Source organism: Silene latifolia, chromosome 2, assembly GCF_048544455.1.
Source record: "Silene latifolia isolate original U9 population chromosome 2, ASM4854445v1, whole genome shotgun sequence".
Lineage (NCBI taxonomy): Eukaryota > Viridiplantae > Streptophyta > Magnoliopsida > Caryophyllales > Caryophyllaceae > Silene > Silene latifolia.
In genome coordinates, this window is record NC_133527.1 from 194,147,645 (window position 1) to 194,167,721 (window position 20,077).

Sequence of the window (20,077 nt, forward strand, 5' to 3'; positions counted from 1 at the left end):
GAGTGAAACATAATACAAAAGTCAGGTAAACTTATAGGTTTTAAAATCGAAGTCCGAATTTCTCGAGTATGTGAAATACGAAGACATATTCAGTAAGGATAAATATTGAACTTTCGGGTATGTCAAATACGAGGACATATTCAAAAAAAGGTTAAATCCCGAAAATATTGACTATTGGCTGGCAGTGTGCGCAATGCTGGGTGATCGAGAGCTTGAGATGGCGGTGTAAGGTGGTTAGTTTGAAAAGAAATGAAAGAAGGTTAAAATAACACTCTTTTACCCGAAAATTTTGAAAATGTAACGGAAAAGTTGATTCCTTTACCGTCTCAAATCCAGATCATGAACATCACAATTGGGAGCCATATGAGGTGGAAAAAAATACAATAGCAGAGTGTTCTCAGGTGAAAAAAATATCCGATTTTGTATACAAGTACACCGCGCAAAACAAGGAAAAAGAAGACAGAACGAATACAATCAGCAAAATTCAGCTGAGAAAAACAAGTTCTATATTAAATCCGAAATAAAGAACGACTGTGAACACTAAAGTCAGTACAAAATGAACAAAATCACTCCTCAAACTTGCTCCGTGTATCCGAAACTACTTTCACTAATCAAATACACCATTCAACACAGGCAATGCCATCCTGGAACAAACCTGCAGGCGGCTGCAGTCATCCTTAAACAAGCAATTCTAAAATCGCACCTCTACATGATTGAATTTGTTTCGCGGGTCAAAAACTTAATATAGACACGAATCAATAAGACTACAAAAACCAACATGTACATTAAAGCGCATTCCAGGGTATCTCAAATCAAATTACGGGATAGAGGGAGAGGCGGAGAGTGGTTCATGGATCACATACACTGACTATCTAATTCAAATCCAAGGCGGTTTATTCATCCTTCCATTCTTTTGTTGGTCTGGCCTCAAACCCACCACCTTCTCTATGCTCTAAAGAGTATGGCATGTAGGTCCCCAGTATCCGATCCCACATAACAAAGAACGGCTGGGAGAAGTTGTATTTGGTGCCGTAAAGCTGGTGGTGCACATCGTGATATGCCGTGTTATTCTTAAAGAAGACGTGGAAAGGGTTCCCTGGTAGCCATAGACCGCAATGATCGTCCACTGTTTTTATTGTTGCAAAGGAAAAAAAGAAAATAGATGTCCGAGGAGACATGCCAGAGATGAGAAAGGACAGAGCTCCACCAATTGTGTCGAGAATGAGACCCTCTAATGGATGGTTGTAAAGAGCCCCAAATGCGTAAGGTACAACAAGTCGGTGATGCTGCGCGTGGACATGACGGTATAGGAATTTGTTGTGATGCATATATCGGTGCATGAAGTATTGCCAAGTGTCCAAGACCATCATGGCAGTAAGAAATTGACGGGCGAGAACAAATATAGAAGTTTTCTGTTCGCTCAATGTTTCAATAGAACTTCCTGTCACCTACATACAACATGCATATTCGATAATAAGAAAGACGAGATAAAAAATTTATCCACTGAGATGCCACATGAAAACTAGCACGAAATCCTTTTTTTAGGGGGGAGGAGGAATAGCAACATCACAATGTGAACTTTTGCGCTCCATTAAACTTAAAGCCACAAGACCTAGCAGCACGGATCATTTGGGTAGGGGTCGGGTCGGGTCAGGTTGGTACATTCTGGGTTAAGAGTCTTCCAGTCGTTTTCAAGTCAGTTGATCGGGTTGGTCAACTAAGTATATTTTCAGGTCTGAAAGAACTTTCCGCCAACTACATACAGCATTTAGAACCGTAACAAAGCAGAAACCAGCTAACTCAGTCATTTAAGACGCCACATGAAAACTTAAGTGAATTTTAAGATACTTCGGATAAAAGCTACAAGCAATTGGGCTATCAAAACTCAAAAGTGTCTCAGTCATTTAAGATGCCATATGAAAACTATCAGTGAATTTTAAGATACTTAGAGATAAGCAACTGCAAGCTATAAGTGTCTCATGCAATACAAGATACTTTTACATGCTCATTTATTGAATGTTCTGAGATGGCAGTCCACGACTATTTTCAAGGGCTGCTGTTTGTTTAACAGGCGGACAAGCTCTAAGATATTTCTATAACTAGATCTTTCTCGAACAGTAACTTTCAAGCACAAGTCGTATCTCCCAAATCCCAATCAAGACAATGAGTTCACAATGCTCTGCCGTCATTTCTACCTGTGTTTTGATTATTTGAACAACATTTGTAAAGCTGTCAACTTGCTTTCTACATGTTAGAGTTCTCTAGAATGTTCTGTTCAATTCCTCGGTTGAAATTTACATTAACATTGCATTTTTAATTGTTTTTCACTACACGTTGATTTTGATAAACTAAAAATCCTATCTGCTTCCCATTCATATCCGTCACAAGGCTGAATGTAACCTTCATATTGAAGGTTAATACATTTTTCACTACAGATTTGAAAAGCAAAGCACATATTCCCTTTTTGATAAGATAAGGACATATACCTAATTTCACTTAAATAGGCAAGAAGTTTGCATGTAACAACGGAAGGAGAACATATGCAGAAAGACATCGTCCATCGACTTCTACTAATCTCTCAAGCAAACAAACAAAATTACATTACTCCCTCCATCCCGGTTATTTGTTTACCTATTCCATTTTAGGGTGTCTCATTCATATGTTTACCTTTTCTATATTAAGAATGTTGTTTATGAGTAATTTGATCATATACATCCATTGTGATCCACATGTCATCTACTAACAACCAGCACAAATGGTCTCCTCCTCTTTCCTTGGTCTTTGTGCCAAAACCGAAGGTAAACAAATGACCGGGGACGGAGGGAGTATTTAAGTTCAACTGAACATTCTGACTCATCCCAAATCCTTTCAAACTTGATGTTAATAATAACCATTTACCACTTTTCCACTAACTAACCCAAATCTTGACGGTCCTAGCTTGGAAATAAGAGGAAGGATACCTCTTTCCAGCTGCATCCCCTGTCCAAGTTGAGGACGGAGCTGATTTTGCAGAAAAGAAAAGAGTATATTTCAAAAGACACCCCCTGTCTTCTCTTTATATATTCTTCAGTGAACCAAAGGCAAGGGAATATAGACTCGGGCACTAAAGGGATATTAAACAAATGGGATTGGTGCATAGATGGGATATGTAATCAAACTATCAAAGAGCATGAAAACTCTTCCAACGTTTGGCACAAAGATTGCAAGATTTGTCAAATACATTGGTCAGATACTCAAATTCACTTAAGTTGAACTGACGTCCATGAATAAATTTAGGTGTTCTGGTCGTAGCAGATGAATTGGTCCTACTATTTCACATGCACACTTTCAACCTATATGATGACTAACAACTAGCAAGATCATCGATTCATAGATAAGAAATGCAAACCCTATTTTTTAACTATACTTGGGTTGACAGAGAGGAGGGAGGAGGGTGGAGGAAAAGAGACAAAGAGGACGGGTGAGCAGGGAGATTTATGGTGTTAACAAGTTCAAATGACCTAAAGAAAAAAGACATTAGATTGTCCAGGAAATTAACACAAGCTATACTTATTCTTAAGTAGAAACAATGTATAGCGAACTCCCGTAATTCTAGTAAACAACTTTGATCCAAATCGACCACTACTTGTTCTAGCTCAATCAACTTCCTCTAGGAGACATTTTCTGAGACTCATATTCTTCACTGATATCAACAACCAAAATTAATATTCTTCTGCAAAAGATGAATCAACATTCATATTTCGATTTGCCCAAGGCATGCTCTTTTAAAGGCCTTTTCTTTAGCACCACCACAAACCGGGGAATGCCTTTCCAATATTTCCTAACTCCACCACCATTGAGGCAAACTCCACATTCACATTGATCCTGACTGAAAGTTCCTCAAAGTTGCAGCAAATTAAACCTCAATTCAATTCTAAAAACATCGAAACCGGCACAAAGATAGGATCTTTCTCGTTCAACTACACTTCCTTTCTCAATCCTCAGCTCAGTGATCAAAATTAAGACATGGGCAATCCATAACAACAAATTGAACACATAATCAACAATCTACAAAGCAAAATCTCCACCCCATTCTAATTAAATCTAACTTCATCAGCTAATCAAACTACCCAAATGCAAAATCAATCAAGTTAACTCAAAATTAAGTCAAAAAAAGCCACACTAAGATTAAATTAAACCAAACAAACAACAAAAAATTCAGAAAAATTGAGGAAAAGAGGGAATGTATATGAATACATACAGCAAAAAGGATAAGAGCAACAACAGCTTGAAAAAATTGTTGAAGAAGAACACCCTTAACAACAGCAGATTTAGGAACTAAATTCTTCTCATCTTCATCTTTTCTTGAATGCAATCGATAATTATCAAAATTACCCAACAAAATATAAATCCCAGAATATATCCAATACACTATAATTGGTGCAAATGTTCCCAATATTTCATCTGACACCATTTTCAACTAAAAATAATTGACCCAAAATTAAAATCTTATTCTTATGGGTGAAAATTACATCACCCAGATGATGAAATGCCAGATAATACAAGAAAGATTAAAACTTTATCAATTTAAAAAAGTTGATGCAATGTGATTTGTGATTAGCTGGTTGAAAAGCTTTTTTAGGGTTTAATAATAATTGGGGAAGAATAAAAATCAAAGGAGAGAAGAGTCAATAATGTAACACAATGTTGTATTGTTGTGTTGTTGGAATTAGCAGGTACACATGTTATGTTTGTGTTTGTTTGTTTCTTTGGAAGGAAAGAGAATAGAGAGAGAATGTCAAAGTGTTTGTATTTTGTTTGAGTTTAAACTAAAGTCAGATTTCTGAAAACTGTGGATGGAAATTTGGAAATTTGGAAAGTAAACAAAATCACCCATAAAAATGTTGCAATTTTTTTCAACAATTGGGTGTTATGGTTTTGAGGTCGTTACACTTGTTTAGAAGTGGAAATAATGTAGAGGTGAGCATATGCTGGGCCGGGTCGGGTTTGGGCCGGGCTCTAACATTAAATAAGGCCCAACAAATGGGTCAGGTTGTCCTGGGCCACGGAAATGGGGCTTTTATTTAGCCCAAGTCCGGCCCATGCGGGCTCTTTCGGGCCACAACGGCCTTCGAGGCATGACAAAAAGACCACTACGTAATGACTAATGAGTAAATTATGGTTTTAAGTTGGCGAGATATTTGTGAAGAAGTAAGTGTCTTGGAGCAATTGATATGTAAAAACCTACCGACTAGTGACATGTATTGTTTTTTCACATACGAATATTACTCTTTTACATACGTCAATTACAACTTTAACCTTGTCATTTTTCATCTTTTACAAGTAATTTTTTTTTCTCCTTTCATCCACTAAATCATCAATAGCCACCTCCGTTCACCACCTTCGTCAGTCCATTTACTGGTAACCTCGGCCACACTCCCTCTGCGCCGCACTCCTCGCCCCCTGCGACTACAAGTGTTCCCCTCCCCTAGAACCGCCTTATCTCCAGCCCCAGCACTAGCCGACCACCGGTGTCCCCAGACCCAGCCGACCAACGGCGTCCTACGTTCCCGCCAACCATTGTCGTCCCCAGCCTCGGTCGGCCATTGTCGTCCCCCTACAATCGCCCCTCCTGCACTCCCCCTCCTTGCTCCGCATACCACGACCACCATTAGCCTCCCTGCTCCGACTACCACTGTCCATAACCTCCTTGCTCCGACCACCACCGTCCAACAATCAAACCCTCATTCCCTCCGCCATTAACCTAATTGAAGAACTTGAAGAATTATAAACCCTAATTATGATTCAAAATAATTAATACTCGTAAACAAGTTTTTAGTAATTGCAGACAAAATAATTATTTCACTAATTGAAGAAATGTAATTCATTGTCAAGTTTCAAGAACAATTTTGATTTAATTTTAGGGAGAAAGTATATGTAAAACCTAATTTGTTTAGATTTAGAAAAGGGGTATAGTATGGAAACTTTATGAAAAAATGTATATAAAAGACTAAAATCCGTATATGAAAAAGCAACACTCTTAGCAATCAGCCATTAGCACATTACCAACCGTGGTACAGTAGTGCATATTTTTATGATCATACAATTTAGCTAAATGATACCATTAGCATATTGCAGGTTGACATTTTTTTTTTTTTTTTGGCTTTGAAGACAAAATTATTCCGAAGTCAAAATTAGTGAAATGATACCAAAATAAAAATTTCCAGTGAAGTTTCTATTTCACGTTGGGCCAGGCCAAAATATGGGCCAAATGCTAAGCCCATACCCGACCCAAAAAATAAAGCGGGTTTTTTTGGGCCGGGTCATGGGTTTTTTTGGGCCTAATTTGAAGCCCAAGACCCGAATAAAAATCGGGCTGGGCCGGGTCGTGTTAGCGAGCTTTGGCCATTCGATCAGCTCTAAAATAATGTTGTTTTGGCTTAACCTATTTGAGTCGATAATTTTTTTTTTTCGGTTTTTATAACTTGTGTTCAAAGGTCAACTTAAATAACAGAGAATGGATGAAACTTAAATGAATAGTTTGTGTCAACATCCTTAGGGGATTGGCTAGTTATTGACGCAATAAGCACATGTGATGAAGTTAGTGAAATGAGAGAACGCAAGCAAAAATAAAATAATAAACGGCAGGAAAAATATCATTCACTTTTTTTATTTTTAATTTAACAAATAAAAATATTCATTTGAAATTTTTATTTTTGTCACAATCAATCATAATCTATTTTTTACCCAAAAACCAAGGTACATGAAATAGATCAATCAATAAAAAAAACCTATGATCACTTGTATACACCAGTCACTTGTCCAATATATGCCCAAAATAAAAATGTATGCTTCCCCGTCTCGGTCCTTTGTACTAAGAAGTTCTCTGACATTCTCATTTGTCAACTTTTAATATTTACTTGTGTAAATTTACGAGAAATATAAATATAAATAGATAACAATTGAGTAATACGCCCAAAACAGAAAATAGATAACAATCCAGCGGACAAAATTTTATACCTGTTTCCTTTCTATAATCTACCACTAGTAGATCGAGAACCTCATATTCGCTACTTCAAATTCAATTATTTATTTTCGCAAATATTCACCCATAACAACCCATGCATTGCAACATTAATATCCGTAGTTACATATTATAAAAGAATTTTATAATCTTACCGTATACCAAAAAAGACTACTTAAATAAGATCGTACATGACTGTATTTTCTTTTTTGATATTACAAATATTCTTAAGATCCTCCTCGCTAATGAATAAGGTCAAAAAGTTAGTAAGAGTGTTTAATTTGTATTTAAATATAGTGGTTAGTGAATAATCAATCGTATTCAAGTTCGCATAAGTTAATAATTTATCCATGCATATCTTCGTCTTACGAACACATCTCAAATTCTTACAATTCTCGACATTTACAATAACAGAAGTACATAACATTATAAAGCAAAAATACGTGTATAAGTTTAGTGTTTAGTTCAGTAAAATAAAGTCCAAAAGGACATAATCTTAGTGTTATAATTTTTATTCTTAAGCAATCGTTGGTTGGCGCAGTGGTAGTATGGGGCTGCGCTTAGTAGGGAGGTCTGCGGATCGATCCCCTACAACTGCGATTGGGAGGGGTTTAAATACCGTAATCCTTAGACATACCCCGAAATCCGGATTAGTCGGCCCAATGTGGCTCAGATTACCGGATGGTTTAGACCAAAAAAAAAAAAATTATTCTTAACTGATACAATTATTAGTTAGATATGTTTTTTTAGTTTCCTAAATTCTACATTTCCTAATAATGTTTTTATTACAGCATTTTTTATTACAGTACATAGTAATATTAATATAATATTATGGCACAAAATTAAAGGAAAATGAAAACAATCCGTTGGTTTCTAAAAACATAGGAGGCTTATTTCCTCACATGGGCTAAGGGCTAATAACAGCCCAAACCTTAAACCTTGATCTTAAACTGAACCTTTCCGCGTTGTTTTTCTCGTTTCTAGATCTTAACTGGAAATTTGGAAACTTTCCTTATTTTCGTTTATTACCAATTTATTTACCAGGTTAAAAAGTAAAAAAAAAACAAAAACAAAGGATAGGTTTAAGACAATAAAAATAAATTGTCGGTTCTACTCTACCACTCTTATAAAAACAAATTGCAAATTGTGAGTTCTACTATTCCTTATTTCTTTTACCCTAGTAATCACTACGTACTAGAAGTACCTAATTTACTCTTACTTCCTCCATCAACTCAAAAAAAATTTCCTCTCGTAAATTCATTTTTTTTCCTTTTTGAAACTTCAATCTTTTCCTTGGGTAAAATCATTCCTTGGTTTAGCAAAAAGAAATGTCGAGACGAGACTTTACTATGCAAGATACACATCACGTATTACCTCAGCCGAGCATACTAGGAGTCGGTCCACGTCCGAGCTTGTTAGGTCCTGTTCCAAGTCAGCATTGCGTTCAACCATCGTTGGAAGTTATTAAGTGGGTTCCACCGCCGACGGGTTTTGTAAAAGTGAACACGGACGCAAGTGTTAGAAACGATGGTCGAGCTGGTTACGGTGGTCTCATTAGGGATGCGAGGAGTGTGTGGGTTTTAGGGTTTTGCGGGTTCCTTGGAAACGAGTTCGAGCCTGGGATTAGGTCCGTGGTTCAAGCTGAACTGACGGCTATTTTGGTTGGGTTGAAGACCGCACGAGCCATGGGGTTGAGGCTAGTTATTATCGAGTCAGATTGCAAGGTGGCGGTAGACATGATTCTTGAAGGTGAAGATATTGTGAGAGACGGGCGCGACTTGATCGTACGGGAGTGTAGGGCATTGCTTAACCTAGGTGGTTGTTATACTATACGCCATCAGAAAAGAGAAGGGAACTTTTGTGCCGATAAAATGGCTAAGTTTGGCGTAGAAGGCGATGCGACTAGAGTAATCTTTACAAAGCCACCTGCCCAAGTCGTTCCATTGTTGATTGCAGATCATGTTGGGGTCGGCTACTTGAGGGGTACAAGATTGTAGCATTGTCTACCTTCTTGATTTCAAAAATATTGTCTACGGTGATGTATTTAGATAAATGAGTTCATTAATTTGTATGTATTTTATATAATATTAAACATTTGCAGTAGCTTCATTGTAAATAGTAGTAGATGAAATCTTGATTTGTTGTAATGAAAAGTTGATTGGTTTTCAAATTCAAAGTAGATAATCAATCACTTGTCATTGTAGATTTGTAATTGTTGGATTTATGGAGAAAAAAATGAAATGAATTAGCTTATTCTCTTGTACCTTGATGTAGTATTCCTTATTTAATCGAGTTAATTGTTTGGTTTATGTATTTAACCGTCTCATATAAGACTTATTTTCCTTTATCTTGATTGTTTCTTTTAATGGTCGTACTGTATTTCATTTAGCCTAATATTTATTTCAGAAGCGTACATATTTTCATAAAACAACTGTTTTTAAAACTTTGACGCGTACTCGTATGAACTTGTCACCCGTGGGATATTAGGAGCTAAATTGAGGGCCTTTTTTTTTTTGGATTATTTCCACTTTGGTGCCCTGAGGTTTGGCCTAACTCCACTTTAGTGCCCCGATGTTTGTATAATTTCATTTTAGTGTCCTGAGCTTTGAACTATTTCCCACTTTGGTGACCTGAGATTTGTCTTAATTCCACTTTAGTGCCCCGAGGTTTGAAAAATGTCGCTTTAGTGCCCCAAGGTTTGATAAATATACCATTTTAGTGACCTAAAACTAAACCAACGGAAACAATGATCTGTAAAAAATAACTAATAATTTCAAGGGGTATTATTGTAATCATATAAAAATACATAATAATTAAAATATTTCCAAACTCTTTTCAACCCTAGTGCTGCTTCTCCTATTCTACTCCTGCAATTATTTTCCCCAAAATTCATTTTTATCAAATCAAAGAAACTCACGAAGCATTATCCATGGTGGTAAGTGCCTTAGTTCCCTTTTTTAATTTTAGTTTTTTTCTTTAATTTTACTTCATTTTTTAAACGAAAGTGTGTATAAATGACGTAGTATGCTATTATTTTGCTTGTCTTAAACAAAAAAATTGTAACAGTTAAATTATTTAGTATAATTGCTGCATATTCAATTTTCTAGCCATCCTCGTTTTTTTTTTAAAATCAGAATCATAACATTATCACCAATCGGGGTGAGAGTGGGCGCAATACTATTGGAGACGAGATGTTGGCTATGGACGATAATGGTACATGTATGGGACAGCCAGGGAGTGAGGCAAGTAATCTGAAAAATTGGAAAACGTCTGATTCTCCATCCACTGATGATGATTGGGATGTAGAATGTGAAGATAACTTTGCACCTAGCGATACAGAACTTGATGATGGGTTTGATTCTGATAATTCTTCCTCCTTCGAAGATGATAGTTGTAGTTATAAGGTTGACACGGATGATGCATTAATGGATGTCAATACCTATTATGTATCAGATTCGGGGGATGAGAATGAGATACCTAAGTATCTCACTAATGGTAAATGGTTTTCGTATCAAGAGACTGGAAAGATTAAGTTAGAGGTGGGTTTAATGTTTGAGAATAAGCTTAGATTTCTAAGTGTGCTTCAATCATATGCAATTCAAGAGGGTTTTAGCCTTGATAAACAAAGAAGTACCAAGGAAAAATTCTGGGCCACTTGTAAAAAGGTTGTTTATTCAGACTCATCTGAAGAGGAAACACTACCTTCTAAAGTGAAGAGCATGAATGAAAATGTAGGGAGCTCAAAATATATTGGGAAAGCTATGTTGGCAGCTTCTGAGGCAAAGTCATGCCCATGGAGAGTGTATGCTTCGTTATTACCTGATGGTATAACCTTCCAAATCAAGACCTTGAATAACCAGCACACTTGCACAAGACTTGATAAAAACCCAACTGTAAAACATCCATGGATTGCTGAGGTCTTAAAGGATGATTTTAAGGAAAACACTAGCATGAATGTTATGGAAATGAAAGATTTACTTGTTCACAAGTTTGGCGTGAGATGTAAAAAAAGCATGTTGTATAGGGCAAGGAGTCTATTGAAAGACCTTATTGAAGGCTCTCATAAATTATCCTATGGCAGGCTACCAACATACATTCAACTCATTCTTGAGAGAGCACCCCACTCAATTTGCGGGATAACATGGAACACTACTGAAGTACCTCGGTCAATTCATGTCTTCACAAAGTTGTTTATAAGCTTTGAGGGCTTGTATCAAGGATTTTTAAAGGGCTGTAGACCGTTCATTGGAGTTGATGGTTCACATCTAAGAGGAAAGTATGGAGGGACTTTGTTAGTTGCTGCTACCCTTGATGGTAATAATGGAATTCTTCCTATTGCATATGTCGTTGTGGACAAAGAAACAAAGGAAACATGGTCTTTTTTTTTCTATCATCTAAAGAGAATGGCGAATACAGAGACAAGGAGCAAATGGGTAATAATGAGTGATAGATAAAAGGTATTGTGTTTCTTTTTTGTTTTTTTCTATTACTTCAATACATATATTTTTACCCAATACATAACCTTATTATTTCATATCATTGGTTGATGTAGGGAGTTGAGGCAGCATTAGATGAACAACTTCCGGAAGTTAGTAGGAGAATTTGCGCCCGACACTTTTATGCCAATTTCAAGCAAGAGTGGCCCGGAGACTTGATGAAAAAACACTTTTGGACCGCTTCTAAGGCTCACTCTGAATTTGTTTTTACTAAAGCTATTAACCAAATAAAAAAATATAGCACTGATGCATATGGTTATTTGATGGATGTGCCACTTGAATTGTGGGCAAGACATAAGTTTGATAAAACTCGAAAGGTCGCTGATGTGACCAACAATTTTGTTGAGTCTTTCAATGGAAAAATTAGGGAGATTAGAGCATTGCCAATCCTTAGTATGCTCGAAGGAATAAGGAGAAGATCAATGAAAAAGTTACAAAAGAAAATGAGGGCAGCACGTAAATGGAATACCGAGATATGTCCAAGGGTGGACAAAATGGTGCAGTTGAATTGGGATGATGGGTACTTATGTATTCCAGTAGCGGCAGGAAAGGGATTATACGATGTAAAAGATGGTACTATATTTTTCAATGTGAACCTTGTCAAGGGTACTTGTGATTGTCAAGCATGGCAAAATATAGGGATCCCTTGTAAGCATGCTGCAAGTGCCATCAGACATCTCAGAAAAAAAATAAGAGATTTTGTGCATCCTTATTACACTAAGGATATATATTTGCAAACTTATGGAGGAATCATTCATCCGATACCTGACTCAACAACGTGGGCCGAAGATGACTTACCTTTTCTACAACCTCCTCACCTAACTAGAAGATCTGGCCGGCCTAGAACTCAAAGGCGTAAAGAAATAGGGGAGCACCCAAAAACAAAAAGGTCCACACAGGTTAGATGCTCTACATGTAAATGTTTTGGACATAACAAAAGGGGTTGTCAAGGTGGTGATACAAAGAAGCAGAAGACACAAAGCCAAAAATGAAAGGCAAAGGAAAAAAAAGAAAACAACCTCGACTCAGTTATTGTCACAGTCTACAAAGTGCCTTACTCAAGAACCTTGAGTCAGTGAAGAAAATTATCTTTAAGCACTTATTGTTGTGTTAGATGATGATGCTATATTTTTATTTTTGGACAGTTGATTTAACACAAATGTGAAGATTGGATGACAGGATTAGAATATTTTTGGATGACAGATGGTTTAGCACAATGTGGGGATTAGTATATTGGCTTTATCATTTGTATGACATAAGCTTTCAAATTAATATTTTTGGACGTGTTGGTTACATTTTTCTACTGATTATTTTAAAGTTATTATTAATTTTAAGTTATTCAAGTGTAAAAAATTACGTTTTGTTTAAATTACGTAATTATCCTTAACATGCTTAATATATAGACAAAAAAAATTGTTATGTGAGTCTAAGGCACTAAAGTGGAAACATTACCAATTTAAGGGCATTAAAGTAAAATTTCACAAACCTTATATGACATTAAAGTGGAATTAAGGCAAACCTCAAGGCATTAAAATGGAATTAAGCCAAAACTCAGGGCACTAAAGTGGAATTAGTTTAAAACTCAGGGCATTAAAGTGAAATTATACAAACCTCAGGGCACTAAAGTGAAATTAAGCCAAACCTCAGGGCACCAAAGTGGAAATAATCCTTTTTTTTTTAAGTATTTGTTAATCTACAAGCCACTAACTAGGTAGTCTTTGATTGCATTAATTAACTCAATAAGTTTAAACAAATTACAAAATAATATATCGTATTAAATTTGTTACAGTGCATAACAAGGGCATTTGGTCTAGTGGCATGATTCTTGCTTAGGGTGCAAGAGGTCCCGAGTTCAATTCTCGGAATGCCCCTTTATTTTAATATTTTTACAAAATTTGGAAAATTAGGATTATTCTTCATAACTGCCTGATCGATCGTTGTATTTAGCAAGTTTTAAAGGAATTAGGTTTAGTTTGCATAATTAATTCGCCTTATTTCCTGTTAATCACAATTACAAACTTTTATTCGGAAACCGCTAATAAAGTAATTTTACGAAGCCAGGCCACATACTCAGCTAGTTCATTTGTTAATCGCAAATAAATTCGAATAAATTGTAAGACTTACAAATCCTGAATAACACTAGGGAAGCTCAAACAGCAATCAGAAATAGAAGTGGCATGCATCCAAGAAGAACAAAATTGAGTATCAAACAAGACACATTCTAACTCAAGTAAATTTCTCTCGGCATTTCGACACATTCCAACAACAGTAATTTAGAATGCCACCAATATAAATGATCTGTAATGATAGATAACGCTCAGGTCCGATGTCTACTTGAATCTAACTCTCATATAAATGACTAAATGTTCACTCGAGAATTCTTTGCATGTATTTGTTGTCGGTATTTGGATTAAGAAGAGAAAGAAGGGACTAGACTTTGCTATCGAGTTCAGTGGAATCAGCTCCATTCTTTTGTTGCTTAGGCAATGAAGGACTCCGACGTTCTTTTCCACCAGGCTTTGAGGAGGCATTGCCGTACCATATCATGCCTAGCACAGCTATGATCATGCCTAAGACCACATGTAGATTTAGACCCTCTTTTCCAAAGAAGATGAATCCGAGGATCAGAACTAGAATTGTTTTCATATGGCCAAGTACTTGGAAGGAAACTGCTGTGAATCTACCGATGCAGATGAACTGGCTCAGGTTTGTTCCAATTGCAATTGTGCATGAAAGGGTTATGAAGAACTGTGGAATGAAAGCAAAACATTAGCAGCGACTTTTTTTTGCAGAGAAATCGGGCAAGGATACCAAACAACAATATGAAATGATTGGCAAGTTTTGGTAAGCGCTGATGACCCGGCCTGAATAACCAAAACCACTCAGACAGACCAGTACTCGAATAACTGGACCTGGTCCCAAGCCAAAAATGACACGACTAACCAGAATAACCGTTTGCTAGGCATACTCAACAAATCATTTTTAAATTTGAAATATAATTTACGACAGCAAGGGATAACGTGCATGTTAATATGTTAAGGCTTTGGACCTCTTTGCTTTGTGCTCCGAGATAATAATGTCAAGATAAAGAAAGTGCAGGTACAAAATCTCGATGGTTGAAAGAATCACGCGACACCTTCCCAAAACTGAATTATAGAATTCTAAAGAATATGGCAATGAGAATAATGGCAAATAAGCATGTTCTAATGGGACGTAGTCCTTACCACAGATGGTGCAGTGTAGTTGAACGCATCAATCCTTTTGCCAGTCAACCAATAATCGAGGAATGGGCCAACTGTGAGCAGCGATACAGCCTGCACTGGCGCGGTGTGACCCAGTAGGTTGAAAGAACTGAGCGAATATTTCTTCTGTAGATGATGTACATACTGCAAAATAAATCAGACTAAGCTCAGAAAACTTCAAAAAAAAAAAAAAAAAGCTAGATAAGGTCAGTAGCAGTATGATAACATTTGCTATGTATTGAATCCTTTGTCATGTAACAAGAAAAATAGCATGCTGAAAATTGCGATAACGAATACAGTAATACTGTACTATAAGAAAATTCTTCACTACACTGCTCCCTGCATGATGAAAACAATAATGCTTTTGAGTGAGAGAAGGGCACATGGTCTCATCCTTAAAAGTACAATATTAATGTCAATTGCCAATCATGCCCGCGGTTTCAGAGGACCACGGTAAGATTAAGTTAAGATTCAAATGGCATTAACATGCAGTGCAAGAGAAAGAACGGCAAACATAAGTCATCAAAATTTCTGTTTCCACATATTCCCATGACGAGCAACAACCTTACAAATGTTTTGTTTGTAGAAAAGATCCCTACCCTATCTTCACCCCCTCACCTAGTCACCTCTGTCGTGACTCTAATCAGAGTTGTTACAGTTAGTTTTCCCTACTTTACGGTTGAATATTCAGGTCACAGAGTATCTTTGGAGAACATCCTTCATGTGTATTGAACGTAGAACAATACCTCGTTTCTAAGATCATTCTAGGTATAAATAACACAAGTTGAAATACCTACGGTTGGCAACAAAAGACTAACAGACAACTTTGACGGAATCTTCTATTGAAAAGTACTCGATGTTTACTATTTCTGAAAAATATAGGGCGTTTTAATATTTTATAGAAGTTAAAGATCAGCTAGGCAGAAATGCTGCAATACGCTACCTGTAGAAGCATGAGATATATATACATATGCAAACTAGCCTTTTCTAAATCCAAGTTCTTTAAAATTAAGCTCAGTAAATGGACTACAATGGCATCAGGAACTTACATATTGCTGTAGAGAAGTGCTCCAAACAGCAATGAAAGCAGCTACAAAACCCTTAGTATTTACACTGACATCAGTAACTGTGCATACCCCGACACCTACAAGAACAAGCCCTATGCTGAGCTTCGTGTCTCTTGAGTACCTAACTTTGTCGAGCACAATCTCCAACAGGCAGGAAACAGGTATCATACTCAACTTTGCAATCTGCGAAGAAATAGGAATTCTTGGATCTAACTCTTGTCTAATGAAACTTGATGAGATTACAGAATTAAATAAGGGAATGTTACCTGATAGAACCCAACAGAGTTCAACATAAGACTGACATTCATGCCAACAATGGAAAAGTTTGCGAATATGACAAACTTCAGTAGGTCAGACAATGGTAAATGAGAGGGTTGAATGAATCCGAGCCATTTGAGAACAAGAGTCATTATGGTTGTGAAAGCAAAGTGCAAACCGGTCAACGTCGTAGCTGCAAGATGTAAGTAAATGTCTGAGATTTAACTTCTACAACTCTATAAGGCATTTGACTGAAATTCAGAAAGCAAGATTAACTAGGTGGAAATATGAGGCATGTAAAAAAGATCCTACTAACTCTATGACATATATAATCCGCAAAACCTCATTTCAAACTAGACCATCAGGCAAAATACCCAATATGTAAGGACAAGTTGCTATCGTTTTAGGTTGATGACCTCATTAAGGCGACAAGCCTACCCAATCGATCTCTAATTTCTACCTGTTACTTTGAATTAATCAAGGTGCTTTCGTCTCTTTGCAACGAAATCAAACCCTATTTTCATGTTCTTCAAACCCCTGATATAAGAAAGAGTGGGCCTAATTTTGTGTGTGTGCGTCTCTCTTCAGAGTACAGCTCAATACTCTAAACGTGTACGAAGACAAATAAGCGCAAATGAACCTTATAATTTTTAAAAATAGAATAGCTTCTCGGGAAAAATAATATCATCAATATAAATCCTCCATATAACCTACGACACAATACAAAGGTTATCTTGGTAATTACCTCAAGCTGTCATTCAGTGATCTATTTCAAAAGTGGGATTTCAGCTTAATCTTTAATCCATAAAGGGAATTCATATCATGAACTTTAGTGGAGTAATCAATTAGAAGACTAGTACACTAAAATTGCCAGTAATGCAAAAAAGTAAGAAGAGTATATTAGACAGTTACCGAAGCTAAAGCCATATGAGGCCATCAAAGCCTTATTTACAATAATAATCCCCACTGATGTGACAACATTGAACATCCAAGCAGCAGCATCGATGCTTGCTTTCTTCTCTGCCTTGGTAGTTGGAGCCATATTTCTTGAACTATTTGCACAAACAAAGATGCTCACCCCTCAGTTATTGTTAAACAATGCGGATCATTTCTTGTATAAGCATCGTCAATTCTATGACAGTTTATCTGCAAATATAAAAAAGAATTTCGCCATCACACGAATAAATAGAACTTTAAGTAACGAAACAAATAGCAACTGATTACTCAAAAACTCAATTAAATGCACTCTGTAAGGGAAAAAAGTGAACATTCTTGTATCAGAATCGAAGCTATCAACGAAAGATACCATAGACAATTCAACACAAACCATTACTCTATAACCACGAGCAGTACATTATAGAAGTGTTGAACTATTAGCAGCAAACCAAACTGCTACCGACGCTTACTCGAGTGTCTTCTTCGTAATTTGAAAAATGCTCTTTGCTGCATATCTGTCTAATAAAACCTCTCCGATCTTAAATAGAACCATGAAACGTTTGAGCGAGTATACCTTACATGTTCAGAATCCGAGAATGCATTACTAGTGTACCAGAAGCGTGATTCGTGAGTCATGACCACAAACAGTTACGCAATCACTCTAAAAATGTTCTCAGAAATTAATCTAAGTATAATAATTTGATAACGGAGAAAGGGACAAGAAGCGGTTTTTCAAGGTTGCCTCTGTCTTACCATAAACAAAGAAAATAATGAACTGCCCGTGGGTCAACATTATTTGATGTTTTCCTATATCAAACGATAATGCAGGTACATTGTGAACATTTTACATTCTTACTATAACATCAGCTAATGTTGGTATAGATGGTTCTGTCCTTTAGCATCACTGCATCAGTAACAGGCCTGTCCATAAGATGTTCGTAAATGATTGAATATCCATAGGTGTTCTTGTAACGGCGAAGAACACCTAACTAGTAGTTGCTCAACTAGACAACAAAAGTTGACTAAGGCTAGAAATCTAGAAAGCTCAAGCCCTGTGGTTCAACTAACAGGCATAGGAATCCGGACTTATAGACAAGAATCACAAAACAACCGCAGATCTTTTTGAGAGAAAAAGAGAATATTAAAGGGAAAGAAGTACAAGGAGAATGGGTCCTCATTGCTTCTCAAGTGACAATTAACTAAGCCTTTATTTACTGTGTATTCTGTAGTCGAGTTATTGAGGATGCGCAAAGGCCCTTCTGCCCTAACCCGATAAAGGCGCAATAATAACAACTCTCCCCCAAAAAAATAAAAGAAAAATGTATATGCCGTGAATAATTGGATTCCGGTCATTCCAAACAACCAAAACACAGCAGACATTGCGCATTCGAAGCAACTTTCTCTATTTGTGAGTACACAAACCCAGAAACATCAATAGGATAAGCTCAACACTGAGACAAGATTTAGCACATTAGAAGAACTAGCTGACACCGAGGACACCATACAATGTCCAATCTGGCAGCACTAAAGAGAAAATACATCTAAAATTCTAAACTAAGAGGTTAATTCAAGACCCAGATATACAATGCAAACTGATTCAACCGAAAGTTTAGTACTTTCAAGAAAAGCAGTCCTGTTCTTCTTAGGTTTTTCATGTCTCCTTTTGGATATCGTGTGAAACACTTTAAACTTGCACAAGAGCACACAACTACCTATAAAGAGGATGCTTCAAAAACGCTGTACAACATCAAAAGTTAGCTTGCTCTACTGCAACTAAATCCAATAGACTCGAGTCTCGGCTACATTTCAAACAAAAGTTCATTTTGCACTATTGAAATCGATAGCAACGACATGGACAATGATTTAACTCTGCTGATAATGAACAGACATTGAGACAGCATTAATCAACTAGGTACACTACTATTACAGTATTAGTACTCCGCGTTGATAATAATAATAATAAGATTAATTATGCAGTACTATCTTCCACAAAATATAACAATCACTACAAAATTAAGCTGGAACCTGACACAGAACTTCAAACCCTGCACAACCGGCAATCCAGCTAAAATAATAATCATATGCATCATCCATTAATACATTGATAGCATTCCATTTCCCTACTAAATTCAAACAGTGCCGGAACTAAGGGGGGCGAAAACCCAGCTCAAATAACAATCATATATGCATCATCCATTAACATTGACAGCATCCCATTTTAATGCTAAATTCAAACAGTGGCGGAACTAAGGGAGGCTAGCAACAAACAAAAAAGTTCAGAACTTTAGTTAAAATTTCCGATTTTTTTTCTAGTTTACCCTATTACATTAATAGTTTGCCCCTGTAACTACAAATCCCGGTTACGCCATCGAATACAAACCCTGCATAAACACACTGATCTAAGCAGAATTCAGAGAAATAAAAAATGAGCTCAAACAATCACCATTTTCACTCCATCAAAGCTCAGAAGACAACAAATTTAGTAATTTACAATGTAATTCAAGAACAAAAACATAAACTCAGTTAATGAATTAATGAATAAACAGTAATGATCATAATTGCATAAAGGCAAATGCAAAAGCATTAGATTAAAGAAAGAAGATACCTTTATTAGATCAATGAAGGAGGGAAATTCAAATGTTGATGAAATGGGTAAAATGTATGATGATAAAGTTATGATCTTTAGATGTGAAAATTGGGTTTTTGAAATTCAATTAAATGATTAAATGATGGATTGATTGATCAATTGAATGATTGATTGAAAAATTGAGTGTGATTTGAATGATTGATCTTGTAATATTTTTGGGGTTTTATAAAACAAAATTAAATTAATGATTTAAGGGTGTAATTTGGAAAATTAAAATCTGAGAAAAGAGAGTAAAGGTGTAGAGGAAATGGAGAGATCTTTGCTCTCCTTCCTCATCTGGTAATCTAGTATAAATGTCACTTATGTTATATTTTCACTGTTTTAGAATAGTGATAACGTCACTCGAAAATTAATTATGTCGCTCATTTTAAGTGAACGAAGCGATTTAACATTGAATTAATCGGTAACAATTTTGGTAAAATTGTTAA

The 20,077-nt window shown here is 36.3% G+C and overlaps 2 protein-coding genes and 1 non-coding gene across 3 annotated transcripts; 1 reads left to right on the forward strand and 2 right to left on the reverse strand.

Annotated features, from left to right (window-relative positions):
- Window positions 1-471: 471 nt before the first annotated feature.
- LOC141644153 (sphinganine C4-monooxygenase 1) lies at window positions 472-4,925 on the reverse strand. The gene is made up of 2 exons (XM_074453625.1): window positions 4,241-4,925; window positions 472-1,448 (listed from the first exon to the last, which is right to left on the reverse strand). Exons 1-2 carry the CDS (start codon window positions 4,451-4,453, stop codon window positions 894-896), a joined length of 768 nt encoding a protein of 255 aa, XP_074309726.1. The 5' UTR covers window positions 4,454-4,925; the 3' UTR covers window positions 472-893.
- Window positions 4,926-13,298: 8,373 nt separating this feature from the next.
- TRNAP-AGG (transfer RNA proline (anticodon AGG)) lies at window positions 13,299-13,370 on the forward strand. The gene has a single exon. It is a non-coding gene; the product is annotated as a tRNA-Pro (tRNA).
- A 263-nt stretch (window positions 13,371-13,633) lies between these two features.
- LOC141644154 (UDP-rhamnose/UDP-galactose transporter 6-like) lies at window positions 13,634-19,991 on the reverse strand. The gene is made up of 6 exons (XM_074453626.1): window positions 19,608-19,991; window positions 16,979-17,212; window positions 16,075-16,259; window positions 15,791-15,991; window positions 14,724-14,885; window positions 13,634-14,247 (listed from the first exon to the last, which is right to left on the reverse strand). The coding sequence occupies exons 2-6, from the start codon at window positions 17,106-17,108 to the stop codon at window positions 13,930-13,932; spliced, it is 996 nt and encodes a 331-aa protein (XP_074309727.1). The 5' UTR covers window positions 17,109-17,212; window positions 19,608-19,991; the 3' UTR covers window positions 13,634-13,929.
- Between the last annotated feature and the right edge of the window lie 86 nt (window positions 19,992-20,077).

Bases quoted from the DNA above. Each gene is read 5' to 3' on its own strand.
- LOC141644153 (XM_074453625.1), bottom strand. From the start codon at position 4,453: ATGGTGTCAGATGAAATATTGGGAACATTTGCACCAATTATAGTGTAT. The intron at 1,449-4,240 runs GTATGTATTCAT...TGTTGTATGTAG, and splicing joins TTGCTCTTATCCTTTTTGCT to GTGACAGGAAGTTCTATTGA.
- LOC141644154 (XM_074453626.1), bottom strand. From the start codon at position 17,108: ATGGCTCCAACTACCAAGGCAGAGAAGAAAGCAAGCATCGATGCTGCT. The intron at 16,260-16,978 runs GTAACTGTCTAA...TACATCTTGCAG, and splicing joins CTCATATGGCTTTAGCTTCG to CTACGACGTTGACCGGTTTG. The intron at 14,886-15,790 runs GTAAGTTCCTGA...TTTATTTTGCAG, and splicing joins GCACTTCTCTACAGCAATAT to TATGTACATCATCTACAGAA.